General features: G+C 50.9%; 2 protein-coding genes across 2 annotated transcripts in view; both read right to left on the reverse strand.

Annotated features, from left to right (window-relative positions):
* Window positions 1–11412, reverse strand: part of C3H4orf50 (chromosome 3 C4orf50 homolog) — a 128162-nt gene extending 116750 nt beyond the window's left edge. Inside the window, exons 1-2 of the mRNA XM_034951923.3 lie at window positions 9108–11412; window positions 4548–4949 (exon numbers count right to left, since the gene is read on the reverse strand). Coding sequence (XP_034807814.2) covers window positions 4548–4834 — 287 coding nt within the window. The 5' untranslated portion in view covers window positions 4835–4949; window positions 9108–11412. The remainder of the gene's footprint in view (window positions 1–4547; window positions 4950–9107) is intronic.
* A 1199-nt stretch (window positions 11413–12611) lies between these two features.
* JAKMIP1 (janus kinase and microtubule interacting protein 1) overlaps window positions 12612–23306 on the reverse strand; it is a 177091-nt gene continuing 166396 nt past the window's right edge. The window contains exons 20-21 of the mRNA XM_034951926.3: window positions 16108–16173; window positions 12612–12677 (exon numbers count right to left, since the gene is read on the reverse strand). Of these exons, the coding sequence (XP_034807817.1) occupies window positions 12627–12677; window positions 16108–16173 (117 nt within the window). The 3' untranslated portion in view covers window positions 12612–12626. The remainder of the gene's footprint in view (window positions 12678–16107; window positions 16174–23306) is intronic.

Below are 23306 nucleotides of genomic sequence, written 5' to 3' on the forward strand. Positions count from 1 at the left end.
GATATGGATCCGGATTCACCTGCTGGTCTCTAAGGCCAATCACAAGTGTCCTTGAGGGAGACAGAGAGGGTTGAACTTAGGGACGGCCATGTGGCCACCAACACGCGATTGCATGCAGCTGGGTCCAAAGATGGAGGCAGGGCCAGGAGCCCAGGAATGCAGCTCTAGACCTGGAGAAGACCAGGAAATGGATTTCCCCTCCAGCCTCGGAGAGGGCTTGGCTCCACCAACAGCTCAACTAGCTCAGGAAGACTGATTCTGACTTCCGGCCACCAAGCTTGTGGTGACATGTTACAGCAACCACGGGAAGCTAATACACTAACGAATATGACATAGACAGTGAAGGAACACTGTTCCCTGATTAAACCAGTGACAAGTGTGGATGATACTTTTACTGTGTTTTTAAGTTTTTTTTTTTTTTGAGATGGAGTTTTGCGTTTGTTGCCCAGGCTAGAGTGCAATGGCGTGATCTCGGCTCACCGCAACCTCTGCTTCTGGGGTTCAAGCGATTCTCCTGCCTCAGCCTCCCGAGTAGCTGGGATTACAGGCATGTGCCACCACGCCTGGCTAATTTTGTATTTTTAGTAGAGACAGGGTTTCTCCATGTTGGTCAGGCTGGTCTTGAACTCCCGACCTCAGGTGATCAGCCCGCCTGGGCCTCCCAAAGTGCTGGGATTACAGGCGCGAGCCACCGTGCCGGCCTAGTATTGTTTTAAGGGTTAATTATGTTAATACTTGTCAAGCCTGTGAACAGTAGCTTGGTATTGAACAAGTACTCGGTAAGTGCGTAGCTGTTATTAATTTTACTGCATTTAGATGGGGAATAAATATGCAAAATGATAGTGTTATGAAGATGGGAGTGGGATTTTCTTCCTCACATTTCTAACAAAGCTGTTATATTATTTTGAGAAGAAATACTTTTGTGCTTCAACTCTTTAATTAAAGTGAACCCAAGACATACTCTCCAGCCTTTCCCCTGCCCCAGCTAGACCCAAACACATTGCGACATTCACCTGAAATCTGTGCTCAGAATTGTGCTTTCAGACCCTGGCCTCAGCTTTTAGCAGCCCTGGATCACTTAGTATTTCATCCCTCAGCCTCAGTTTACTCATCTGTCAAAGGAGATGATGTCACCCTATGCATCACAGGGTCCAAAGGAGCCAAGATGGGGCAAGTATGGGAGGGCCCAGCCCTGTGCCAGCTCCCTTTTCTCCTCCCCTGACCCCTCTTCTGCAAGATGGTATACCCCATCTTTAAAGAGAGCAGAGGACTCGAGCCCACATTCCCCCACAGGCCCAGTCACAGAGGCCCCTCCTCCCTACGGCTCATGGTGTCCCCCTGGGAATCTCTGTCTTTTCCTCCCCCATGGAGGGGTCTCCTTTGATTGAGGTTCCCTGCCTGTCTTCCTGGGGTCCATTGATCTTCTGGTTTCCACCACCAACCTTTCTAGAAGATTTGAATGTACAACCCTGTATGGGCCTACGCTGCTAGTCTCTCAGCCCAGGGCCCTGCCTTCCCCACCTCTCAGCACCCAGGACTTCTGTTATGGGCTCAACACATCCCTGCATCCTGTGTTGAAGGCCTAACCCCCAAGTTCCTTAGAATGTGATTATATTTGGAGATAAGCCCTTTCAAAGAGGCAATTAAGTTGAAAGAAAGTCATGAGCATGGGCCCAGATCCAATCCGGCTGGGGTCCTTGTAAGAGGAGGAGATGAGGACACAGACACACACAGAGGGATGACCATGGGACGACACATGGAGAAGGTGGAGTCCACAAGCCAAGGAGTGAGGCCTCAGGAGAAACCAATCCTGCCGACCCCCTGAGCTTGGGCTTTTGGGATCCAGAAATGTGAGAAAATAAGTTTTTGTTAAGTCACCCAGGTCTGCAAATAATGCCATTTCATTATAATGTTGATGAGAAAAAAAAAAGATTCCCAGCCAGGGCCACTGTCTATGTGGAGTTTGCCCATACTCCCCATGTCCGTGTGGGCTTTCTCGGGGTACCCTGGTCTCCTCCTGCAGCTGTAACACGTCACCACAAGCTTGGCGGCCAGAAGTCGGAATCAGTCTTCCTGAGCTAGTCGAGCTGTCAGTGGAGCCAAGCCCTCTCCGAGGCTGGAGGGGAAATCCAATTCCTGGTCTTCTCCAGGTCTAGAGCTGCATTCCTGGGCTCCTGGCCCTGCCTCCATCTTTGGAGCCAGCTGCATGCAATCCCACATTGGTGGCCACACTGCCATCCCTAGACTCAACCCTCTCTGTCTCCCTCTCTCAAGGATACTTGTGATTGGTCTTAGAGACCAGCCAGCGAATCTGGGTCCATATCCCCATGTCACCATCCTTGACATGTCGACATAGTCCCAGCCTGCGTGAGTGTGCGCGTGGGTGTGAGTGTCCTGTTCAGGCCTTGCACCCTGAGCTGCCGGGAGAGGCCTCAGCCACCTGTGACCCTGAACTGGAACAACTGGGTAAATAATCATCTTACTTGTGTTTTTTTGAGTCTTTCTTAAATCTAAATTTGTTTGAGCCTTTCACATTTATTTCAATGTTTAACATTAGAAGTGTTTGGGGTCTTTATCTCAAAGTTTGGTGATGTTTTTGTGACCTGAAATATGCTGTAGGAACTTAACTCTTATTTGTATCAATTAGCCTATGGTCAAATTAGTTTTGTGGCCAGGTGTGGTGGCTCACGTCTATAATCCCAACACTTTGGGAGGCCAAGGCAGGCAGATCGCTTGAGGTCAGACATTCAAGACCTGCATGGCCAACATGGTGAAACCCTGTCTCTACTAAAAATACAAAAACTAGCTGGGCGTGGTGATGGGCGCCTATAGTCCCAGCTACTCGGGAGGCTGAGGCAGGAGAATCGCTTAAACCCAGGAGGTGGGGTTTGCAGTGAGCCAAGATTATGTCACTTTACTCCAGCCTGGGTGACAGAGTAAGACTCCATCTCAAAACAAAGCAAAATAAAAAACAAAAACAAATTGGTTTTGTTGTAGGTTGCTTCACTTAGTCACAGTTTCCAAGAGCCTATGGACAACGTTCAGTGAGGACTTACTGTGCTTTGTCATGGCAACCCAGGCAAACTAACATAACTTTGTATATGACTCTCGGAGGGTAAGTGCGTTGCAGAATGAATGAAAGAATGGGCAATCACATAGAGTAACAGAAGAATTTTTCTGATTTGTGAATTTCTTCATGCATAAAACTTTACCAAAAGGAAGAAAAGTAAATCACATGTACATACACGTTCAATGGTCTGCCTTTACTAAATCAAAGGCAAGTACAAGAAAATGGGGAAGTCCCGCAAAAATCCAAGGCACGTGGCTGCTGGGATATGAGTAACGTGTCAGAATCAATCCCCGCTGTCACTGCATTGTGCTTCCATGCTGGGTTTCGCTGATCTATATACAAGGCCCAACCTCGTTCTGCCAGTCTGGGTGTCGAGACATCGTCAGGAAAGAAGATGGGCTTTAGAGAAAGACCTGGATTCAAATGCCCCACCTTGAGGCCAGGTCAGCTCCATCAGGCAAACAGTGCCCACACCAGGAAGTTCTACAGAGAGAAACGAATGCGGAGAACTTATTTCAAAGATGACAGCAGAGTCCAAAGGCCAGACAGAGACAGGCAGCCTGGATTAGCAACTGCCAGAAGCCACTTCTGCCCCTGGGGCTGGACAGCCACACAGGGAAGAGATGATGTTACTAGGGCAGGGCAGAGCAGCCAGGCCACCCAGCGGGAGCTGGGACCGCAGAGGAAGCCGAGAGCACATCTGAGTTACAGCCACAGTGGGAGATGTCACTGTGGGAACAAGAGTGACTTTATTTTAAATGCTAATCCAGCAGGTGACTCTTGACTAACCCTGAGTCCACGAATGCCTCCAAGATGTGAAGTTGATATAGTTCTCTTTACGTAGAAACACCTATTCATTGTGAGTTTCCTCCAAAACAACCCTTGTCATTGCAGAAACCATAGGCTGTGATGCCTGTAGCCACCTATGCAAGCCTTCCAGAGCACACATGCTTTTTCCCCAGGATATAAGCCCTGGGTTGGGGATGGAAGGTTTGCTGTGTGGACATCTACTTCTCTGGCGGCTGCCTAAAACCATGCTTCTGTCTGCAAGTTCCCCTAAAAAAATCACCCCAAACCGACCAACTGGATTTGTCTGCCTCTTTCTTTGGTTTCTCAGTTCCTTCTGCACTTCTGTGTCACTTTGAACATAGGGCCCTTTCATGGAACCGTCACCCAGAGAAGAAGAGAGGGAGAAGACCTGGCTTCTCCCTGCCTCCCTCCGTTTCAAGGCCTCCCATTGGCTGCACCTAAATGGAAGCCTTTGAGCAGAGGAGCCCGGGCAGCCTCACCTGCAGGTACAGAGCAGAAGAAGGAGGGCGGGAGGAGCAGAAGGCAAGTGACTGCGTGGGCAGGTTACGTGCCTTTGGTGAGCCAGTTTCCCCAGCTGTGTGGTGTGATTCAACACACCATGGTGACACACTCTGATGGCCCCTGGGTTTGTGAAATACACACAGAGAGATCAAAATGGCATCACTACCTGCTTCTCAGCCCGGACTCCGATGTCACGTACTTGTCCTCCACTGCTGACGGCTTCTGCTCGGAGGACTCCAGCTGCCTCCTGAGCGCACCCATATCCATGTCTGGGCGACCAGCTGCTTCTTCCTGAAGACATTCCCGCTCCTCAGCACTATCTTCCATGTCCTGGAATATCCAGGATGTGTCAATCTTCACATCAACGTTCATTATGTCGAACCCCTCACTGCTGGGGGCTCTGATGACGTAGCTGAAACTCTTCTCAGTCCGTCCCTTGGCTGTTGGCTCCATCTCAGAAATATTTCATGGGGCAAGACTTAATAATAAAATTAAGTGAGTTTGCAACATTGACTTCCCAGAGATTTCAAGGTGGTGTTTGTGACTTCAGATTGTTCAGGAAAATATCCTTTGAGAAGGGCAAGAACAGGTGGATTATTCATGAGTGGGTGACTTGGGTTTCATCTGCACAAGCATCATACAATATGAATGAAAGCCTCTCGTTTTACAAGTCAGCATGCCAGAACTCACGCAAAGCAAGAAAAAGTTGCAGAAAAATCACTTGAGATGAAATGCCTAGTGATGAACACACAGAGGAAAAATAAGACCTCCAGGTAAGGCCATCAGATGTTAGAGACTCCCAGTAGTCAGTGAAGCTTATCTTTTTACCACATAATGAATAAGGTTCCACACCTCCTCTTTGAGCACAGCACATATTTTTCAAGGACCTAGAGTTTGCTAGGGGAAGAGGATGGGAAATTTATGCTGCCCTGGGTGCCGTCTGCACCCAGGGCAGGGGCCTCTCATGCCTTACCTAGTCCAATTCTCCCAGTGACCTTATGAGGTGAGCGTTAACATGACCATTATACAGATGGTCAGACGGAGGCTCTGGAAGGTGAAGGAGCTTATCCGGGTCCCACAGGTGGGATGGGAAGTAGCAGAATCAGGATTCAAATATGGATCTGACTCCCAAACTGGAGTGTGTGTGTTCTGACACAGGAGATACAGTAATAGGTGAGCAACAAGACCCCAAAAAAGGAGCAAACGCATCCTTTGGGCACCCTGAGGAGGGGGAGCGAGCCTGAGGCTGAAGAGATCGTAGGAGGAATGAGGAATTACAGCAGAGAGAGGTGGGGAGGAGACTCCCCCAGGTGGGGAGCATCCTCAGGCCACAGCCCCGCACAGACAGGCAGGACAAGTGAAGGGAACAGGAGGACCAGACTGAGCTGGCCCCGTGGACACACAGAAGGAGGAAGTGAGGAGTGAGGACAGAGGAGGCTGGGTGCCATCTTCTCTCAGGCACTCAAGGACTCTGGCGTTTCTGTGGGCCCCTGGGAGAAGGGAGGTGCCTGGTCAAATGTCATTTTGAGGATCGAGCACTCTGGGGTTTGCAGGAGCGAGATGGAGGCAGCTGGACCTGTAGGAGGAGGCAGCGCCACAGGCCAGGCCTGGTGCAAAGAGGCGTCAGGACCAAGACAAATAGAAAACGAGAGGCTTCCGTCTCCCTGTTAAAAATAAGAGACGTCCTCCCTCCCTTTTCTTAAAGCATCTACTTTAGAAAATGTGTAAGTTCTTTCTTTGTCTCTTTGAAATATGTGTAAATCCTTTTTACAGCGAAATAAGCCTTTTGCCAGCATTACGACTCAGGAATGTTTCCCTGAAGGACCTGGGCACCGCCTCTTTGAGATGTAAATTCGAAGGAAAACAGCGCCCCTAGTGTTCAGTGGGAGGAAGGAGCCTAATTGGGCAGGCGCCTGGCTCCAAGATGCAAAACCTGTCACAGTAAGTGACAGAAGGGTGGAACCCAGGTGCAGGAGAAGCTTTTTTTCCCTTTGTATAAAACAAATTAATGAACACAGAGGGTTGCCCTCGTTGCCAGGTGAGTTTAGGATGAACCATGTAAAACAATGACGCTATCGAGTCCTTTTCCGCAGGGATGAGAGAGGATGTGTGCACGGATTGTACCTGCCTGGCTATATAAAAGGGTGAAACTTCTTTCTGTCTTTGCAATCTCTCAGTGGGTTACCTGTAATGCACCTCATATCTTGGTTTAATGCTTATTCAATAGTAAACCTTTTTTAAATTTTCTTTGTGATGAGGTTTTCTGTGCTGGGAGAAGCTTTTGTCTTTAATCATATTTTCCCAACAGTGGCCAATGTCTTGTTGGCCACAAGGGGTTTCCGTGGACCTGGGGCAGTTGGAGGCGGGGGACGGGGGTGCAGTGGAGCCACTCAGATCCCAGGCGCTGGGGCCAGGCTGCCTGAGTTCCAGGCCTGTCTCCATCGCTTCTCAGATGTGATTTTGGACAAATTACTTAACTTCTCAAAAAAAAGAGGGTAAAAATCATGCCTAAGTGAAGAGCTGTTGAGGAATAAATGAGTCGATTCCTGCAAAGCCCTCAGCAGAGCACCTGGCACACACTAAATACAGCATGCTGTCTGCTGGGCAGGGGGCAGACGCAACACTGTCCAGCTGTGTCCAGTTTTCACGCCTACTTGCCGCATGATCCTAGGAAAATGACTCGGCCCCTTGCAAAATGAAACGGACAGCAGTCCCCGCTCCCCACTGTGGTGATGACTAACTGAGCTCTGGGGCGGTGGTGGGGGGTGGTGGCTGGTCCTGTACCTGCACCGCACCGTGAGCTCCCAGGAACATCAGCCAAGAGGAGCCAGTGCAGAGCGGGAGGACTGAGTGACAGCTGAAGGCAACAGCAACAGACTGAAAAATTACCCCAGGCCCACCAAGGAGGAGGAGCTGTTCCAGCCCTTCCTTGGGAGCAGCCCTGAGGGAGGGCACGTCCTTCCTTCTCGCCTAAGGACGGGGAAGCAGGCAGGGCCTCTCCTGGGGAAGTGTTCTCAGGCTTTTTAGGTAAGTGACGGAGGCTCTTGGGGGAAGAAGAAGGTCAGACAGAGAAAATCGTGGCCTGCCCATGGTTTACCAACATCTGTGGTAGCCTGGGGTGGAGATCTGAGCCTGCAGGCCCCTCAGAAGTGGTAGGGCCTGGGCAGGAGAAGGGGACAGATTGATGTGCAGATGTAAGGATGGGGTTCTGCCCCCTTGGGATCCTTAGGGAGGTTCCCTGAGACTGAGGGTGGTGACAGGGAGGACACAGGCCATGGAAGAAATCAAGAGTCCCCGTTTCTGCTGGAACAACAGCCCCTGAGAGCTGGGAGGAGGCTGGGAGGAACGGAGGGAGGTCTGGCCGTGTGAAGACCTGGGCTCCACCCTGCTTCAGAGCGGGAATCTGGGGCATAGAGAAGGGCCCTACAGAAAGCCCCAAGAGTCCAGACAACTGGGCTGGGGGGAAAAGGACCCCCCAATGGCACATTTGCTATTTCCCACCCAATTTGGCACACCCCTGGCAAACCCTGTTTAAATGTGAGAACATAACCAAATATCAAACTGGCCATTGTTTGTCCTGGGAGTATCAGGCAGGATTGCTACTGGTTACAGAGGGGTTATGGCAGGTGAGGGAGAAGCAGGGGCCACAGTCCTGGATGCTCCTGGCAGATAGAGGAGCAGCGGATGGGGGCAGATGTTGAATTTGCTTGGGAAGGATGGGGAAGCTGGAGCTGAAGTGGGGGGTGCAACCAGCCAGGGTAAGCCTTGCCCCTGACCAGGGAAGGGGTCCACCCACCCACATGTTTGTATTCCTCCCCTCCCCTCAGGGCCCAGCACCAAACTGGGGGCAGGCTGCATAGGATCTCACACCCTTGAGCGTGAGCTGACTCTCAGGGCATCCGTGTGAAGCACAAAGCCCATTTCACCTAAGGTGCTTGGCACGGGCACTGCGTGCTTCAGCCAAAACACCTGCGACCAGCTGGAGACCCAGAAGGGAAGTGGGGTTCAGCGAGAAAAGCCTTGCACCCATGGGGGAACGCCCTCCCAGTTTGCCCAGAGCCTCCTCCATTTTAAAACAGGAAGTCCTCTGTTCCCGGAATCCCCGCTGTCCTGGACAAATCAGCCTGGCTTATCCCTGCACAGCTGATCTCCTGGCCCCAGCCCCGGCCTCCACTCCTCAGCCCCCAGGAGGCTGCCAGAGTGGCGGGACAGAACGCTGTCTGATCCCTCGACTTCTACGCCCCAGCTCCTCCCTGGTTGCCTTTGGCCTACAGAGGATTGAGGTGTAAGAGAGAGAAGTGGAAACCTATGTTTGTACCACGGACATCTCTGTGCCAGGAACATTCAGGGCTGGCTGTCTGCTAAACCTCCCAGCTGACCTGTGGGCAGGGCTGCGCTAAAGGGTGGAGCCACACTTCTCCTTTCTACCTGAGGAAGTGACCTGGGGTTCCCCAGACTTTGTAACTCTGCTGCCCTGGAAACCACATATGTGTTACTAGGCAACAACATCCAAAGCCGTGGCAGATGCGCCTGACCTGGGCACAGGGCTGTGGATGAGGGGTGAGTGCACCGGGGTGCAGCACAGCTCTGAGGCTCCCTGCATACTGGGGTCCTTGCAACCAGGACTGTGCCTAGCAGGGAGCCGGGAAGCCACGGCTGGGACTGTGACAAGAAATGCTGGTTCCTAACAGGGACTTTGGATTTCTATGCAGGGAAACCCCCGTACCTGCCAGTGTGAGCCTCATGCTTCCTCCTGCGCCGCCTCCCGGAGGGCAAAAGAGAACGGGTCCTGGGCCCGGGCCGGCCATATGGACTCCTCCGAGGACAGCTCCCAAGGAGAGAACAGCAGATGCTATGTCTCCCACCAGCAGCCACGGTGGCCTGCGGGAGCCTGCGGGTCTAACCGTCCAGCTCAGACCTCTCCCAAGGCCACGCATGGGAACTATCACTACCATTCCTCAGAGCGGCAAGGACATTGCCAGTGCAATACAGCAGGAAGAGGCCGGGCTGGCAGGGACAAATGGGTCTGACTTCAAAGCCAAGGCCATTTTGGTCACATGATCTGAGTGGGAGAGCCCAGCAGACACAGACACTGCCCTTCACCCACTGAAGGATGGGGACAAGCAGGTATGAGGACCGCACTCCTGCAGCAGCTGCAAGGGTGCTGGACCGACATTCCAGAGACCCATGGGTGCCCCTAGACTTCTGCCTGCAGAAGCTAGCACAGCAACGCCTCCTGTGCTTCCCGGCTGGAAAGAGTAAGCGTGCCTTTGTTTTCACTCACTGTGCGACCCCACACTCCCATCGCCCCTGGGCTGCTAAGATGCCTGTGTTTTCAACCGACATCAGTTTGTTCATATTTCATCACCAGGTGTTGGTAAGTCACAGAGGCTGAGCCAGTGGGTGCTTTGGGGTTTTGATTTCAAAAGAGAATGGGTAATACTGGGCCATCCCGGTGCATGTCTTCTTAGAGATGGATCCTGGGATGTGGTGTGAGCAGCCCTCCCCGGCTGGCAGGGCCCCTTCTGTGCAGGGCACCGTGTCCTTCTCCATCCATGGATGTGGCCTTCTGAGAACTTCTAGCTCCTCTGTTGCCCTCACCCCATGAGTTCCCTCAACTGCCTACATTTCAGTCCTTTCCCTTTTGTCCAAAGGTCCTCCTCACCAGAGACCACAGAACCGTTCCTTCTACCTGATGAGCAGGGCCTGAGCCCGTCCACCTGCAGCCAGCTGAGGATGGCCCGGCCTGGCCTTCAGCCGGCTCTTCCCATGCAGACACAGCCAGCCTCCTCGTCACATTCAGTCTTCTACTCCACTTCATCTATTCTAATTCCAAACGTCTTCCCGCGCAGAAGTTTGGGAGAGGCATCCTGTGAGCAGGTGGCTTCTTCTGGAGATGACTCCACCCCACCCAGCCTAGAATAACAACAGGAACATCATCAGAAAGGAACTTGGGGAATTTCCTCCTGGGCTGACCATCCCCAGCTGGCGTCCAGCTCTCTGTGGCTGCTCCACTCCATCCACTCTCCAGCGAGGCCTCCAACACCCTGACAGCTCTCCTGGCTCCATCCAGGGGTGGCCTCCCAAGGCAGGAAGATCTCACTTCCTCCCCGCGGTGGTGAGAGCAGGACCTGGTCTCGGGACCACTATGGAAATAACCTAGTTCCTGCAGGTGCTTCAGCATCTCTTCCTTGGCAGCCCCTTGCAAATTACGATCAAGGTGCAATGCAGGCCCAAGTGTGGCCTGGTTGGTGGTCATGTCTGCTCTATCAGTCCTCAGTCCACCTGGTCCCAGGGACAGTCATGCTCTGGGACTTTTGCCGTGTCACACCCACAAGAGTGACAGAGCCCTCGGCCTCCCTTCAGAAATCTGGGGTCCCTGAGGTCGGCTTCTCCATGATGGGCAAGGCTCCAGCCCCTCATCAGGGTCCTGCCCTCTCTCTCTGGCTGCCAGCTGCTACATCCAGCTGTGCACAGATTCAGAGGTTTTGCTGACCAGGACTTGAACTGGGGTTCACATTACAAGGACACTTGCAAGTCGCTCCGGCAGACAAACTCCAGGACGAACACAGCATGGTTCGTGGAGATTTATGTACATAGGGCAGAGACGGCACCCACCCGGGTCCAGCTGGACATGCACACTGCGGACTGGGGAGGCATCTGGCGTGGGGACGAGGACTCGGGCCTGTCCCCAGACAGTGCGGTGGCTGCCGATCCCTTGGTTTCTGGTAATTGCACTTAGTTTCCTGGCATTCAGGTCTCTGCCCCCTTGGGCCTTCAAGGTGCCAGAGCTGGGACATGGATGTGGTTCCAAGTTTGACAAAATCCCCATCGTCCCTGCAGAGTCCTTACGGCTTGGGCTGGCCAGGACCCAGCCATGCGTCCAAAGGCTCCCCCTTAAAGCTATTGTCAAATATACATAAATTCTGTTTGCAGTCTCTGGACTTTGAGTAGCTTGTTTTGCTGTTGAATTTGGTTTGAGTGGGGTTGGGGTTGCCGTAGGGACTCAGTTTATTCCATAAATTCTTTTTCTATCCTGTAAGATTAAAACATAATTTGAAATGACACAAGAACCAAGGGTTAAAATGGCCGGAGGATCCCTTGGCTTTATCTGCCCCTTGCCCCCACTGCTGTCATAAACACCCCAGCTGAGCCCTGAGGGACCTTCCCCCACAATCCAGGAGAAGCAGCAGCAGCAGGATCAGATCCCCCATCCCCCAACACCCACCCGCCCCTGTGGCCACCCCCACCTCTGCTCAGATGGGACTGAGTGTCAGCTGTCCTCTAAGACCTGAGATCCTTCCTTTACTCAGTCCATAAACATTGAATGAATATCGACCATGTGTCCAGCACTGTCCCAGACACTTGGCTACAGAAGGACCAGACCAAAGCCCTTGTGGACTGGGGTCAGCCTCAGGGATGCCTATGAGGACATCAGGCAGGGCCCTGGCCTGGGAGCTCAGCCTAAGGGGTCCAGGTAGCTAGTGGGTGCTGCTGGCATCCCCGGAATCCAGGGGGCCCTCAGCCTGGGCTGGATTCAAAGACAGAACTCTAGAGTCTAGGGGTCCTGGCAGCCCCCAGCTCTGAAATGGTCACTCTCAGGGAGGATGTGCAAGTGTCCAGGTGTCTAAGGTGGGAGCCGGATCCTGGGGACACACAGGGCGCAGTGGTCAGAGGAGGATCAGACGCTGACATGGCCTTGTTCCAGAGGCCCCTGAGCATGGCACAGGAGTCAAAACCCAGCACAGGGCAGGGGTGAGAAGGGGAGGGAGCTGAGTGGCTTCTTACACAGGCTCCCTGGGCACTTTGCACGTAAGTGGTAGTCTAGGCTCAGGAGCCGTCTGTCCAGCAACCTCCTGCTCCTGTAGCCCTTGGCCCTGGAAGCCAAAGACCCTGGACCCTACAGAGGACTTACTGGTCCACACAGCAACAGAGAGCACCAGGGACTGAAGCCAGACTGGAGAGAACCTTTGGAATAAAACACAGTCCCCCTTTGTGGATGAAACTCCACAGAGGAGTTTCTTATTCACAGTGAGCGTCCCTGATCCCCCTCCTCAGGGCGGGTCTCCCCCCATGACCCAGACCCATGAGTTAAAGCATCCAGCACAAGGCCACCTTCCACGGTGCCTCATCTCTCAAGGAACTTGACAGTCAGGGACTGGGAGGACTCCTCCTGTTTTAGAAAATCATTTTCATCTGTGAAAAGGAAAGGATACCAACCCGAGTTCTTGGCTCACTGAAGTCATCAAGGCCACAGAATGAATGCTAGTGAGAAAAACAAAAAAAGGAACAAAAACTATAAAATAATACCAAAAGAAAATGAGGAAAAGAGAAGAAAAAGAAAAGAAAACAGATGTAAGATATGTAGTATGGAACTCAATGACAGCATTTTACAAGAACTATGACACTGAGTTGTTGGGTTCGGAAAGAGAAATGGGAAGTAAACAGGCTTTAGGAAGTGATCTCCCCTGGGAAACACATCCTGGGGTCTTCCACACTCAGGGTGGGTTATCCCGACCCACTCTCCAAACATGCAGCTAACTCGTTCAGGGGAGATTGACACTCTGGACCGGGACAGGACTTTTTGGTGCTGTGATGTGGCCTTCATGCAGAACTTGGGCAGGCCGGTATAAATAGAGGAAGGCCCAGCCAATGGTCATGGTCAGCGGCTCCCACCAAGAGACGGGGGCGTGATGTGTGCACCAAAGATCAGGGTAAATTCCACTCAAGGTCACCCAGTCCAACTTGCAGACAAGTAGAGCCCTTCCGCCTACACCACGCTTGCCCAACCCTCTACCCACAGACCCCATGTGGCCCACGGCAGCTTTGAATGTGGCCCAACACAAATGTAAACTTTCTTAAAACATTATGAAATTTCTTTGCATTTTTTTTTTTTTTAGCTCACCAGCTATTGTTAGTGTTAGTGTAATTTATGTGTGGCCCAAGACAATTCTTCTTCCAATGTGGCCCAGGGAAGTCAAAGGATTGGACACCCCGGCCCTACACCATCTTTACAAGGGTTCTTTCTTCCAAGAGAGTCACTATTTAAAATCTTTTGTGCTATTTGATTAGTCTACTTATACAGAAAAAAATATCAGGGAAAAACGGTCTTAACGGGAGGAAAAATGAAACACGCCGACTTAAAAGTAGAATTTTTTTCTTACCCTGCTCAGGACTTGCTTTGTTCAAAAGCAGTTGCAAGTCATTAGGGGAAACATATCTGAACATCAACTGGGGCTTTTGAAAATAATCCTTGAGTTCTTTTCCCCCCCAAAACAAGGTAATATCTCCCTATATTATTTATTGGAAAAGTCCAAACTAACAGCCATCAACTTCTAAACAAGGTGTAGGATCATTGGAAGTCAGAGCTAGAAGGGGCCTTGAAAGTCACCCAGCCCTTCATCTTCCACATGGGGAAACTGAGGCCTGGGAAGAGGGAAGGATTCATTAAGACCATCCAGTGGGGGTGTGGCAGGAAAGAGTTTCTGGCAATGACGAAGGGACCGAGGGGCCAGGGATAGTGGTGGCTGGAGCTATTTCCACGGTCACAGGCCCCGATGCCTATAAGGAAATGAAGGTGGCATGAGGCATCATGGAAGGTTTCCAGCCCTACAGGCCTCGTCAGGAATCCATCCTGGCCAGTTCCTCCTGCTCTGCATGCCAGCTTCCGCAACTCCCTTCTGTGGCAAAAGGAGACAGACCAGTCCCCAAACATTGGCTTTGAGAAAAGAGTCAAAAAAAGAGCCAGAAAGACGATTCCAACATTTCCCAGGTATTCTCACTGCCGAGGATATAGTGAGTGTTATTTTAAGTGTGCGCTCATTCCACCTGACTTTTAACATTTTAATCAGCAAGGATGACCTTGGGCATGTTTTAAGCCTTTCTTTTATCATATCTGGCTCTGTGACTCATTTTACCAACACAAGTGGTAGAGCTACCTGGGAGGTGGGAAGAACCGGTGCTGCCAGTCCACACGCCTTGCCTGGGCCCTGGGCTGCAAACTTTCATATCCTCAAGCTAATTTTATCCCTACATCCACCCTCAGAGACAGAGCACCATTCCTAGCAGCACATGAGAACACCAAGGCCTGGGGCAGAGGGGTGAATTCCGTGGGGCAGAGGGGTGAATTTCCCAGGCTGTCTGGGCCCACCTGGGCAAGGCCAGAGGAGAGCCCAGGCTCATCTATCTGCGAAACCAGCTCATCCCTCAAGCAATTCTTAAATCCAATTATACTTGAGACCCCCTTGGGTTCTCAGAATATCCTTGGGAGGCTGGTAGGCGTGGGCATCTGGCAGACGGGGACTCTAGGAATCAGCTAAAACTGGGATTCCCATGAGGGCAACAAGGGAACTGGCAGACAAGCGCTGCCCCCGCCCCTGCGCACCCATCCTCGGTCCACTTGCGACCCGGCAGGGCCCTACACCTCCAGCAGAGATGGGAAGGTGATTTCATCTGCATGGAGCCGACTGTCATGAGAGAAGGGAGAGGAAGCATCTGAAACGGAGGTGGAATCTTAAGAGCTGTCCCATCTCTCTGGGCACATGGTTTGATTCCCTACAGGACTGGAAAGGCTGTCATCCCATTTTTGGACAGCCCTGGAATCTGCCTTCCAGAGATTTCTGCCCTGGTTTGTCCCTGAAATGAGTCAGCTTCCTCTCTCACAAGACCGGCCTCAGACACATGAAGCCCAGAGATGCCCCTTCTACCTCCTCTTCCCAGGGCTGATCCCACAGTGTCCTTTGAGATTCAGGTGGGACCCCCTCTTCGAGCACAGGCATGCCGGCCACGGACCTCCTGGATGGGTTCAGCAGCTCTCCATCTTGTTGCCACACTTGAACTTACCTCTGTGACATTAAATAGGCAATTATTGTTTTTCTGTACTCATCTAGAATCATTTGCGTACTCATCCACAAACATTTGATGATGCCCTATCCTGTGGCAAGAACTGTCTTGAACGAAGAGAAGAATACCACGTGGTCCCTGTCCTCAAGGACTCACAGCCATCAGGTGGAAGAAGATGAAGGGCAATACCATGATAAAACTGCTTTGCGTGTGTCCTGAGCCAGACTCATGTGTCTGTCTGGACCAATGTCATATGGAGGGGCAGGATGGGATGGCTATGATGTCCATGGAGAACCCAGCCATCCCTTCCTAGCTGTGGGACCATGGACAGGTGTCCTAATCTATCTCTGCCTCACTTTCCTCACTCATAAAATGGGCATCATGGTAAATGGGCTGGTGGAACATACCCAAAGCCCAGAGAGAGGCCAGCCTCACGTCTTCTGGGATGGGAGAGGCTGCGTCTTCCAGGAACATGCGACTGGTCTGGGGCGCATAGAAGGTATTTAAAAAGTGAACGAGTCCATGGAGGAGAACCTGTGTCTGTGGTTAGGGGGATGCCACTGACCTCCTCGGGCTAACGTGTTTCACCTCTTTCCTAGTGAGACAGCAGGGGAGGGATTCAGGGGAAAGTCTTTTGTGAAAAAGACATGCAGAGTTGGCCCCGGCCTGAAGAATTTTTGACAGCCATTGAGAAGGAAATGCCTTTACCAGAAAGGAATTTTGAGGAACTAGCGATTTCCATGAGATGCTGATTTAGGGGAAGAAGGGCAGAGAAAGGAGGGCTGGAGACAGAGTCTATGCTTTGGACGTTATGAAATAAAATGATTCCGTGCTAACATTTCATGGAAAGAAACCTGGGGACAGTCTGAGCTGCAGTCACCTACCTTTTCCTCCAGTTCTTTCAGGTGCCGCTTCTGAAACTCCAGTTTGGCCTCCAGCTCTCGGATTCTCTGAAATACACCAGGTTATGTGTCAGAAAAAGTAAGTTTTCCAGGTTTAAAAACTCTGTTTTTATTTTTTATTGTGGTCTAGCACAGAAGCTGTAAAGGATACCAACACTGTGGGCAGCCTGATGAGCTCTGATACGTGCACAAGCCTGTGTCACCACCGCCCAAAGCAAGACAGAGAGCATCCCAGCTCCCAGGAGGCCTTGGTCCCCCGGCTCAATTCCAGCTCTGCAAAGGAATTCTGTTCTGACTTCTATCACTAATAATGGATCGTGCCTGTTCTAGAAGTTTGTGGAAATAGAATTACACAGTACACATTCTTAAGAGGGGATCTTTTAAAAACAAAACATCGAGACTGGACCAAAACATGTAGGCACCCTGAGCAGCTAATAAAGGGCATGGGTGGGATGTGACACCAAGTCACGTACTTGTCTAAGATTTATTTAACTGCAGCCTGGGGGATGGGGAAGGGAGGGAGAAGGGCAGAGGAGGTCAATGCTGGTGGGAGCCACTGCACCAGCATCCGCCCTGCCCTCTTAGAACCCCACTCAGCACGTGGTACCAGGGTGACCGACAGACCCGGTTTGCCCAGGACTTTCCTGGTGTGAGCCCCAGGAAACCCCTCAGTCCTGGGCAAACCCGGACTCTTAGTTACCCTCCTTGGCGCCGCACCTGCAGAATTAATTCCCTGGGTGGTTTACCGATCATTCCTTCCCATCCCACACAGCGTCTCCACCGAGGGAATCTGGTGAACTCCCCCGTTTCCAGATCTTCATGTGCTCACAGGGCTTCCGCCCCATCAAGGGCCCCACCAAGGTGGGTACCCCTGGGGCAACTCTGCCCAGCAGGCTGCTGGCCCTTGTCTGCCCTGAACGGGATAGAGACCTCATACAATGAGACAATGCTGGGAGGCGGAAGGGTGGACGATTTCAGCCAGCAAAAATTAAACGTGGGGTCACCATAGGCCTTTATTCAGGCCCAGAGAAGCCATCTCACATTCCGTAAGGCAGTGATTCTCCAGCCTGTGTCAGCATCACCCAGAGAGCCTACTCAAATACAGATTGCCAGGCCCCGCCCACAGAGCTTCTGCCTCAGCCCAGCTGGGGTGGGACCTGAGTGAAAGCTGCACTCCAGCAAGTTCCCAGGTGATGAGGACGCGGACGGTCCGGGGCCCCTGCTTTGAGAACCACCACTGTGGGCACATTTAGTCACTCAGTAAATAGGACTCCATATGCCTGGGCCTGTTCCAGTCCTGGAGAGAAAGACAAAGTCCTTCCCCTTATAGTTCAATTACAGTTCAGACAATAGCAGCATACAAATAAATAGAAGGGGCATCAGATGAATACAAACACCATCAAGAAAACCAAGAGGGGCTGGGCACGGTGGCTCAAGCCTGTAATCCCAGCACTTTTGGAGGCCGAGGCAGGTGGATCACCTGAGGTCAGGAGTTCAAGACCAGCCTGACCAACATGGTGAAATGTCTCTACTAAAAATACAAAAATGAGCCGGGCTTGGTGGTGCGCTCCTGTAGGGAGGCTGAGACAGGAGAATTGCTTGAACCTGGGAGGTGGAAGTTGCGGTGAGCTGAGATCGCGCCATTGCACTCCAGCCTGGGTGACACAGAGAGACTCCATCTCAATAAATAAATAAAGAGGCATGAGGAGGGGTGAGGTATCGTGCCGTGGGCTGGAGGAGACGTGGAACCCAGCAGGGTTAGTTCACCAGATGCACAAGAGGGGAAAGGAATTCCAGGCGGAGGGAACGGCACGTGCAGGAGGCCAAGGGGCCTTTGGTGGGGGGTCGGGGACAGAGCTCAGAGGGTCTGGAATGGCCCATGTCCCGATGAGGTGCTCACAGCTTTGGGGTTGCCATGGGGAGCCAGTGACGGGTTCTAAGCAGGGAAATGATGAGCTTTTGATTTCAGGATGATCACGGGGCAGCCAAACAGAATGGATTCCACGAAGGAGACAGAAAAAAAGATGATTCTCTCAGATCTGTGACCTTGGGCAGTTATTCTGCCTCCCTGAGGCTTGGTGTCCTTATCTATAGATGGGTGCTGCCCACATCTAAGGATTTAACTAGCAAATTTGTACCAAGTGTTTAGAGCAGAGCTTGGCATTAAGCACTCCATACGTTATTTTTTTAAACTGGTAATTTTCTACTCTCTCCCACCCGAAGGGAACGGTGTGACCTCAATCTGGTAGTGGCAGGAGTTTCCTGGCAACCCCCTCACATGCAGGGCGGCCGAGTGCTGCTGAGTAAGCAGGGCGTGCGGCCTGAACCCGGCTTGAATTCTGGGCCCCAAATGTAGCAGCTGTTGGGCTCTGGGTGAGTGACATGATCTCTCTGTGCCTGGACCCCTCTTCTGTAATGTCTGTGTGGGACCCCATGACACCGAGGGTGAAATGGTATCTGCAGGACAATGCTTTGTAATCTAATGTCTGGCTTTACAGCTTCCAAAGAACATCTGAGAATCCCCCAGGAACAACTTCTGGGCTTTAAAAATCAGCCTGACAACCTGGTTCTCATTCTAATCTTTCTTGATATTCACGCTTAGGAAACAGTCTCTCATCAGAGTGTGGGAGGCCAGAAAGAGCAGTGGGTAAGAGTTTCCTCATCTGATGACCTGGGTTCACAGTTGAGCTCTGTTGCTTCCTGGCTGTGTGACCTTGGACAAGTTGCTTACCTTCTCTGAGCCTCACTCTGCTCCCCTGTGAAAAATGGCATCAATGACCTGTCCTCAAAGGACTCGTGTGAGTTTCATTCAACCAATGTCCATTGAGCCCCTTCTGTGGGTCAGCCCCAGTCTGCCTCCCTGGGCTGGAATATTGCCACAGCACCTAGAACAGTGCTTGGTACACGAATGTTAGAACAACACAACACAAAACAAAACAAAACAAAACAAAACAAAACAAAACAAAACAAAGCAAAACACAGCTCCATGATGGCCAGCAGGGGCAACTCTGAGAGAGGTGGACAATGCAGCTGTGGCGGTTGGAAGGGGCTCTAGAGGGCTTCGAAGGTCAGACTAAGCAACCCAGACTTTGTACTCTGGGCACCAGGGAGCCAGTGAGGGTCTCAGGGGGAGGCGGGGGTGCTGTGGTGGTGCTCTGTGTTAGGAAGGCTTCGGCAGAGAAAGAGACAATGGAGAGGGCATTGCCATCGTGAATTGTCCCAGCAGATGTCTCTGCAGGCCAACTGTGGCTAGGAAGTGAAACCAGTGCTACTGAACCCTCAGAGAGGGTCAGGACAAAGTGAATTTACACCAGTGGCTTCACTCCAACCTTCATGCAGGCAGAACCTTTTACAAAAGCGCAGAATCATTCTGCTGGGAAAGGTGCCATTCACTAATGGATGTTTTCACATCCTCTTCTCCTCTTAGTTAACAGGGCTGGAAAATGCCAATTTCAGCTGGGGCCGGGCAGGGGACATCACTGCACCCTGTGGGCCAGATTCCAGGCAAAATACAATGGTAATGTCCACAGCAAACTGGGAGACTGGGAGTGTCTGTCCATGGTTGAAGCGGGTAGCCAGTGCTTGGGCCAGATCAGAAGTGGGGTGAGTGTTGCCAGAGCACCTGGTTGTGTTATGTAGTGTCGCCCGTGTTGAATACATGAGTGTTAGGGATTATGATGAATATAAAGGTGAGAGAAGACATGATAATGATTAGGTTGGGTTAGAAAAGCCAAGTGCAGCAAATGTTAGCTGATATTCATTGAGTGCTTACTTTGTGAGCACTTTAGATAAATTCTCCATTGACCACAACACTTCAAGTTGTGTGTGTTGATTGTACCCATTCTACAGACAAGAAAATTGAGGCTCACAGAGGTGAACTAACTTGCCTCAGGTCACACCATAACTAGGGGCAGGATTTGAATAAAAACCTGTCTGACCCGAGAGCCTATGGCTCCTAATGCTGCATCATAGCTTTCCATATATAAACTTTAAAACGTTAATTTTTATGTTCCTGGAGGGGAAAAAAATCACTGTAATGCAGGTTTGAATTCCTTCTCTTTGGGAAAAAAAATGTAGGTTTTGCAATACTTTTTTGAAAATACCAGATTTCTGGAGACTATCAAATGATAGCAACTAGCAAAGAATCACAAAACATCAATAGTGAACCCTCAGGGGATCATGCAGTGCGGAGACCAGGGCTCTGGCAGTGGACTCAGGATAGGCCTGGCCTGGAAGGGTCACTTTGTGGCTAGCTGACCTTCATCCAGCTGTTTTGTCTCTGTGCCTTCATCTCTCCCTCTGTTGAAGCTGGTTTGAAGACTTAATCAGGTAGCCGAACACCTGTTTTCAAACAGGTGTTTTAATGAGGCTCATTACAACCACTGTTCCAGGGTGGTGGTTTCTCTCTAAAATCCTATATACAGTGTACTACTTTTGAAAATTGCAGCTGTTAGAAAACATAAAGCATTTCCTCAACCACAATCAACTGTTCCCACCTCAGGGGCTTTGTACTTGCTGTTCTGTCTGCCAGGTGGCTGCCCGGCTCACCTCCTTGCACCATTTCAGCCTCTGCCTGTTTCTGACATCCTCAGTATTTATTCGAGTCTTGCTTGTTTCCCCTCCCCAGAATCTAAGAACATTCTCTCCACAGAAGCAGGACTTTGTCCACTGTTCCACTCCCAACAGCCAGAACTGTGCCTGGCATAGGGTGGGTGCCCTACACATAGTTGTTGAATGGAAGCCAGAAGCAGCAGCATCTCATTTCCCCAGCACCACGTGGCCACTGGGCTGGCTGGAAAGTCTCCCCTCTGCCTAGGAATCATACCTAGACCACCCACTTCCAGGAAGACCTGTTAAAGGAAGCATCCAGTAAAACAGATGCACTGCTAAGTCTGCACCTCTTTTATGAAGGTTCTGGGCTACTGGCTGGGGGCTTCGGGCTCCTGTTGCTACTACACACCTGCAACACTCCGCGGGGAAGGGGAGTGAGAGTCAGCACACATCATGGCATCATCAGTTACACTGGGAGAGTTTGGCCAAGCTTTTTCACCTGCAGAACCACACCAGAGCCTCAAGGCAATGCCCGGAGGTGCAGCCGCTCAGAACTACCCATATAGTACAGATGAAGAAGCTGAGGCCAGCAAACGTTAAGCCTTGCTGACAGTTCTAGAGCTGAACTCAAAGCAGGGAGGAGGTAGAACCCTTTGCCCTGGATTCTGCTGCCTGGTGTGCTAGAGGAGGGAGACAGGGTGAGGGGGAAGGGAAGGAATAAGAACTCATTTTCCTGCTAAACCAAAAAGGTAACAAGACCCTTACATCCCCCTAGAACTCACAGCCATGCATCTATAAGACTAAGGTTTGACAACTTGAAGTTGCACAGAAATCACCATGGGGTCTCCCTAAATGTGGAATCTGATTCCATAGGCCTGGGACAGGGCCTGAGATCCTGCATTTCTAGCAGGGCTCAGCATCATGCCAATGTCCCTGGTCCATGAACCACACTGAGTGGCCAGGAGGCAGCATGCTACCTTGGGTATTGACATCCATGCGTTATGACACAAAGAGAATCCTCTTTCATTGAACACCTACCATGTACCAGGTGAATTGATTTGCATATCTTATCTCTTTAAAGCCTCAGAGCAATGTATTGTTGAATAAATATATTGACTTCAGCTTATATGTACTTATCACTGTATTTTAATAAAACTGAGGTCAGGGAAGTTTCAATATTCAGTGGGAGAAAGGAGTGTCTACTAATTACTTTCAGCAGAATTCTCAACTAATTTGAAAATGATCCAAAGATAAAGGAAAAGCAATACCAACCCTGGTTAAACTACTGTTCAAGCTTCTCCATGCAATCGACTACACAGTTTGGTAAAAGGAAGTGATTTGTCCCGTATGATCTTACAGAAACACCACAAAACACTTGCATTTTAAATGAATCTTTTCTTTAAGGGATGCTACTCCTCCACTGCCCAGCAGGCAGACACTGCCATGGCTTGCTTTTTGGCTTTTTAAAAAATCACCCAGATCCTGGGTTCATTTCTCAGCATGTGCAGCATGGGGGCTTTTCCAGGAATCACAGTGGAATGTGGCATTGCCCTGTATCTTTACGCTGTCCTCTCTAACCTGTCATACATTTCAGACTTAGACCATCAAAAGCAGCACATTCCATGAGATTTGAATCCTTGAGTGGGGTAACAATTTTTTTCTTTTTGGCTCGAACACACAAACGTCAATCTGTTCTTTGAGCTGGATCTCTTGAACACAAAATCAATTCCTTCATTTGCTGCACACTCAGTGAGCAAGTCCTGAAAAGAAGGTACAGTGCTTGGCCTTAGAGACAAGCCGGCACCTGGCTCCTAACTCCCCATCTGCTCCCGCTACCTCCACCCACAGTCTACACTCAGCAATAGTGGTCTCAATAGTGGTCTGCACTTATTGAGAGCAATTTACAAGTAATAATTATCTAAACCTTACCATGCCCCAGTGAGACAGGCATTGTCATCATCCCCATGAGGAAGACAGTGAGGCCCAGAGAGGTTAAGTAATTTGTCCAAGGCCACACAACTAAATGGGGGATCCAGAGTTCAGAGCCTGGCCATCTGGTCCCAGTGTCTGTGTTTTCAGCTTCTTTGCTGCCTAAGCTGAACCACACCATGCTGCTCTGCTGCCCAGAATGCCCTTTCCCTTTGATGGTGATGATGATTGATTTTATGTTAACTTGGCTAGGCCATGGTACCCAGATATTTGGTCAAATATCCTAGATGTTGATGGGCGCGGTGGCTCACTCTTATAATCACAGCACTTTGGGAGGCCTAGGTGGGCGGATCACTTGAGGTCAGGAGTTTGAGACCAGCCTGGCCAACATGGAGAAACCCCGTCTCTACTAAGAATACAAAAATTAGCTGGGTGTGGTGGCGGGTGCCTGTAATCTCAGCTACTCAGGTGGCTGAGGCAAGAGAATTGCTTGACCTGGGAGGCAGAGGTTGCAGGGAGCTGAGATCGTCCCACTACACTCCAGCCTGGGTGATAAAGTGAGACTCCATTTCAAAAAACAAACAAACAAACTAGATGTTTCTGTGGAGGTCTTTTTTAGATGAGATAAACATCTAAATCAGTAGACTTTGAGTAAAGCAGATGAGCCTCCATAATGTGTGTGTGTGGTTCATTCAATCACC

The sequence above is a fragment of the Pan paniscus genome, chromosome 3 (genome assembly GCF_029289425.2).
Source record: "Pan paniscus chromosome 3, NHGRI_mPanPan1-v2.0_pri, whole genome shotgun sequence".
Classification (NCBI taxonomy): domain Eukaryota; kingdom Metazoa; phylum Chordata; class Mammalia; order Primates; family Hominidae; genus Pan; species Pan paniscus.